The sequence below is a fragment of the Clupea harengus genome, chromosome 15 (genome assembly GCF_900700415.2).
Source record: "Clupea harengus chromosome 15, Ch_v2.0.2, whole genome shotgun sequence".
In the NCBI taxonomy this organism is placed as follows: Eukaryota; Metazoa; Chordata; class Actinopteri; order Clupeiformes; family Clupeidae; genus Clupea; species Clupea harengus.
Genome location: NC_045166.1, coordinates 23,854,260 through 23,860,259, shown reverse-complemented (window position 1 = coordinate 23,860,259; position 6,000 = coordinate 23,854,260). Strand labels below are relative to the sequence as shown.

Sequence of the window (6,000 nt, the reverse complement as noted above, 5' to 3'; positions counted from 1 at the left end):
GCAAGTTACGCACTAGTCGAAGTGCCAGTTAGGACAGGAAGTGCTCTCTGAAGAGTTGGGTCTTCAAGAGCTTCTTAAAGGTAGAGAGGGACGCCCCTGCTCTGGTAGTGCTGGGTAGTTCATTCCACCAACGTGGAACTACAAATGAGAATAGTCTGGACTGCCGTACTTGCACAGACGGCACTGCCAAACGACGCTCACTAGAAGAGCGCAGCATCCTGGGTGTAACATTTGCCCTTACAAGAGCATTTAGGTAGGTGGGAAGCCCCCCCGGGAAACGAAAGCGAGAAAGAGGAAAAAGCGAGAATCAGAACAGCTGAAAGGCTCTTTGACAGCGACCAGAGGGGAAAGTGACACCAAGGGGTAAAGGAAAGAGAAATGAAAGGCTAAGAAAACACATTGAACACATTGAACACAATCCACAGCGCTCTCTCTCCAGACTCCCCCAGTGTGCTTCTGTTTGGATAGAAGCGTATCCAGTGAGACCATGTTTCAAAACCCTATTAGTCCACAGCATAATGTCAAATGCCTGTGTACTGCACACATGGGAACCACAATCTCAATGCATTTGTAGAAATCGAAGGGATCTCTTCAAAAACAAAAACACACCGCGTATTAAATGTTAAAAACGCACACACACTGCGTTTCCCACGCAGATAACCGCTATCTGCAGCAGTACACAGGGGGCAAGATGGGACACTTCAGTGAAGGTTACTATAGGTTACTATACGCATGGGGCAGCTAAAGGCTAGTTAACAGCAACGATAACTCCTCCATAGGTCTCTATGGTAAATATCATAACTCAAGAGTTTACATGGAGCTTATCTTTATTTGTCCTTTCGTATACCTTATCAACCCTCAACACTTCAATGACTTATACATGTCACCTCAAGAACGGGTAGGAGATGCTCTCAGAGCGTAAGGGCAGACATAGCAGTAGTCAAGTGCTTTGCGTCATGCCAATAACATCCTGTGGCTGAGAGCTTTTAGATATTTTTGGTGGAGGGGTGGTGAGAGGCGAGATATGCAAAGTAGGCAGTTTAGGCCATGTTACCATGGCATCTAAAATATTCCACCAAAATGGTGGAGCCAGGCTGAAAAGCCCACCTCAGTCACGCCCATGCAGTCAGGCCATTTACAGCATTATTAACTACTTACTAACCGAGAGTGAGGTCATGCCGGGAAATATCAAACTGAGGCTTTAACGTATCGACCGAGCGATAGCGAGGTTGATACGCCAAAGCCAAAGTTTGATATTTCCCGGCATTACCGAACGGTCGAGGTTAGTAAGTTGTTTATTATATGGCATTTTTCGCTCCTTTCATTTTGTAAATGAAAAGAAATGTTAATTGTAAATAGAAAACATGTCTTTTTTTTCAGCTCTCAAGACTTCTCACGACACAATGTGTTTCAGGTGTTGCGTGGCAACCAATTACTTGCTAACTTGAAGTTACAATGATCAATAGAAAACGGACAACACAGCTCAGCTAAAATGGCTTGTAGGAGCCATTTCTATCCACCTTTCAGTTAGGTTTATTTTAGTGTTACTTATTTTAGCCACTTGGGGGAGTATTGCACTGGGTGTGGCACGTCACTGGGAATTGGGTATATCTACAGGTGTGATTACTCAATTAGGGAAAGGTGTAGATGGCGGGGAACACACGGTTCTTACCGTAGCCGTGAAACCCACTTCACCGACAGAATCTTGTTTTATAAGCAACCAGCACTGGGTGATAAGACCAATTTTATGTATACATTTTTATCTTTATAATAAACGGGAACACCACCCAAAGAGAGCTCATGCCTGGACAAGGATCACTTTGCTGTCCACACTGAGGCTAATAGGATAGCTTCCACAGGCTTTAATTTACATTAAAGTATCAACACAAGTGATTCAAACTATAGTTTCTAGTCTTCATCACCACCTTCACAAACAAATCTTCGCTTCTTCTGAATTTCCTCATGGCTGTTGATGTTTTCATTTCCGTCTGGATAGTAATACTCAGACTGATCGCTTTCGTTCATTTCAGAGGGCAATACGGATCTGTATTGACCGGTGAGGAGGGCAATACGCGGGTGGCATGACCACGCGTTAGCCAATCAGAATGCTCCTACTGTCGTTGCCATATAATAACACCAATTATTACCCCCAGCTCTATTCATTCCCCTTCAGTGAGGACTTTCACCCATGGCAGAATGCACTCACATAACCTTTTGGGCTGAGTTGAACTGGATGGATGTGCAACCAACATGGTCCCTATCTGCCTTGGAAGATTCTGCATTACCCAACGGGAGGATTGATCAACACTTTTCTTTTTTAAACCCAGACCCAAGGTTCACCAGGGTGTGCTGGCAGGGCCTTCCTCCTCCCCCAGACGTACCTGCAGTGGGGCGGGGAAGCAGCTGAGGGTGTGGGAGGCCCAGTTGTGGGGGGTGAAGTTCATGATGGTCTGAAGGATGTCCTTGCACCACGTGCCCTGGATGGAATCCGAGCCTGTGAAGAAATCTGTGCGACAGAGCACACACACACACACACACACACACACACACACACACACACACACAGAGACAGACATACACACACAGACATATGCGCATAAAAAAAAAAAACAGATGCAGACACCCAGACACACACACACACACACACACACACACACACACACACACACACACACACACACACACACACACAGAGAGAGACAGACATACACACACAGACATATGCGCATACAAAACAAAAACAGATGCAGACACCCAGACACACACACACACACAGACATACACACACAGACAGACATACACACACAGACATATGCGCATACAAAATAAAAAACAGATGCAGGCACCCAGACACACATCACACATCACACATCACACATCACACACACACACACACACACACACACAGAAGGTGTCAATGGCAAAATTAACAACAAAATGATTAAGCAAATGAATGAACACAAATAAATAAATCACTGAATGCATTATGCAACTGTATTAATGGCACTGGTGAATAATGCATTACTTAGAAGGTGGGATGAAAACAGTGACAGTATCTGTGCTAGAGGGCCGTTACACAGCTGGCTGGATGCTCTGGTTGTGTGCCAGGAGCACAGGCGGGTTTGAGGTGTGATGTGACAGTGTGAGCAGAGTGTTTATGTTGTTGTTGTTTACATGAGTGTTTATGTTGTTGTTGTTTACATGAGGGTGATAATGAGGGAGAGGCTGCTCCATTAAAAGGAGTAGGAATACAGAAAAGGCACTTTTAATTTTTTTCAATAATGAATCCAGACATTACTCATTTAATTGACCGGATCTCACAAACTAATGACTGGGAGAGGGACGGAGGGATGAAGCGAGAATGAGAGATGAAACGCGGGATGAAGAGACAGAGCGCTACAAGGAGAGAGAGAGAGAGAGAGGGAGAGAGTGTGTGTCTGACTGATCTGAGACCTGTGACGTGCGTGGCTCTGGCTAGCGTGAGGATGAGCGCTCGGTTCAGCTCCTCTGACTCGGCTGACAGGACCGTCTTGGGGTCGCTCAGGAAACGGGTGAACTGTGGCTGAACTTCAGAGCTCCCCAGCGCGGTGATCAATCTCAGGGCAGTGCTCTCCACACTGTTGAGGCACACAACAAACACAAATACAGAAAGATGAGTACACACACAGACACACACAGAAATGATTACACATACACGACCACAAAATGAAAACAGGTATGAGTGTAAATATACACAGATACAAACACACACACAAAAAAGAGTACACATACACACGCACACAGACAACCATTTCAAAAACATCACTCTCCTACCAAACACTGTTGACAGCCAACTCAAACACTGCATTGTTCAACAGCATCCATGTCTAAAAAAAAAAAAAAAAAAATCTCTTGCCCTTGCCCTTGAAGTTTTCTATCCGTGTTAAATATTTATGCCTGTTGAGAAGTTGAGACCATTTCTCAGGCCCAGATGTTTGTGATGTTCTGCTGGCAGCCTATGAAAGGTAGCGATGGTGCATCGAGTCTCTTTAGACCTGACCCCGAACAGCAGGTTTGAGAATGATAATAAGTCTGTGACTGATATTGCTGTAATCTTGTACCTCTACCCCAACAAACTTCAGCAATCATATAACCCAATCAGCACCTTATTACCATTAATAACAGCTGAAAAAAAGCCTTGTGGTGTAGGTGTTTTCTGTTTGACTTTCTGAACGGATTCAGTTTTGATTATTTCATCATCTGTGTTTGCTGTTGTACCTAGTGCAGGTGGCTATGTGTGTGTGAGTGTGTGTGTGTGTGTGTGTGTGTGTGTGTGTGTGTGTGTGTGTGTGTGTGTGTGTGTGAGAAATTACACCATATTTCTGTGTGTAGGTGCAGTGTTCAAATTAGAAAGACCTTGACTAGACTCAACATAGAAGATAATTACACTAAAATAAGACCTGTCTGATTATTGAAACACAGACTGTTTTAGACTAATTTTCCACGATGAAAAACCATTTCATTTCTGCATTAACACACTTATCCCATCATGAAGCAACAACAATGAAGAGTGAGTGTGTGTGTGTGTGTGTGTGTGTGTGTGTGTGTGTGTGTGTGTGTGTGTGTGTGTGTGTGTGTGTGTGTGTATAAACACACTTATCTCATCATGAAACAAAAACAATGAAGAGTGAGTGTGTGTGTGTGTCTAAGCGTGGATCTGAATTTAGTAGCAGCTGAATGTATATGTATGCGCATTAATGTGTGTGTGTGTGTGTGTGTGTGTATGTATGCAAATAAATGTATGGTTCTGATTGGTCTGGGGCACACTGGTAAGTGTGTATAGGTTCATTTGTGTGTGTGTGTGTGTGTGTGTCCTCAGGGTTTGCACTATAAATGGAGCCGATCCTGTTTGGTCTCGGTCACACAGGTAAGTCAGTACAGGTGATTCTGTGTGTGGGTGTGTGTGTGTGTGTGTGTGTGTGTGTGTGTGTGTGTGTGTGTGTGTGTGTGTGTGTGTGACCGCTCACCAAAGGTGGAGCTGGTTCTGGTTGGTCTGGGGCACGCCGGCCAGCGAGTGCAGGTGGCTGAGCAGCTGCACGCGGTAGTGGGGCTGGATGTGGTGCATGCGGTAGCTGAACATCTCCAGCAGCGTGTGCAGGATGCCCCAGGCGTGCGACTTGAACACGTTGGGCAGGAGCTGGCCTGTGCAGGGGCAGACGACATGAGCGCACAGCGGACGTAAGCAGATGGAAATGAACGGCCACTTGAAAATATGCATCAAACCAGGCCACAGACATGAAAGAGAGGGGGGGGGGGGGGGGGATGGGCTTGCTCCTCGTGCATTCATCTCAAGAATTCATGAATGACAAAACAGAGTTTTTCTCTGTACGTCAGAACAGCTAGCACACGCGATTCAAACAAACGACGGCCGTCCAGGACAAATATTGGTTTCTCAACACTGATTCCAGATCAGCAAAGGCACTCGTTCGTGTCTACGGCACTGGCAAATCTGCACGATTGTCTTACTACAAGAACGGTTAACTACCGCATAAGCTACACTTGCCCCATTTCCTGCCACATTTTCCTATTTCACACCTCAGTGGATTTATACTCCCATCCCCACAGTCCCCCTCACAGAGACAACAACAACAACAACAACAACACCCCCAACCCCCACGCCCAGCTTATCCCATTTTCCTCACTGATGAAGCCCTTGATGCCCAGGGACTCGATCTCCATGTAGACCAGCAGGCGGCTGTAGGTCTCCACCAGGGCAGGGGCCAGGGCCAGGCTGGACTTGGCGGCGGCTAGCTTGATCACACGCGTGGCAATGCTGTGAATGAGGCTGGAAAAAAGGGATTGACAAAAAAAAAAGGAAAAACTTTTAACTAAGGAAAATAAATGGAATATTAAAGACACTTGAAAGCATTTTGTTTTTTTTGTTTTCCCCCAAATCCTTGTACTCCGGACACCGTAAACTCACAAAACTCCGATATGGTACGCAGGCTGTAACTCATACAT

General features: G+C 45.5%; 1 protein-coding gene across 6 annotated transcripts in view; it reads right to left on the bottom strand.

The window, feature by feature from the left end:
* The window catches only part of med23 (mediator complex subunit 23), a 47,013-nt gene that overhangs the window by 25,575 nt on the left and 15,438 nt on the right, over positions 1-6,000 (bottom strand). For all 6 annotated transcript variants that reach the window (XM_031581290.1, XM_031581293.1, XM_031581291.1 and 3 more), the window contains 4 exons: positions 5,682-5,824; positions 5,007-5,181; positions 3,454-3,617; positions 2,382-2,506 (listed from right to left, as the gene is read on the bottom strand). In XM_031581290.1, coding sequence (XP_031437150.1) covers positions 2,382-2,506; positions 3,454-3,617; positions 5,007-5,181; positions 5,682-5,824 — 607 coding nt within the window. The remainder of the gene's footprint in view (positions 1-2,381; positions 2,507-3,453; positions 3,618-5,006; positions 5,182-5,681; positions 5,825-6,000) is intronic.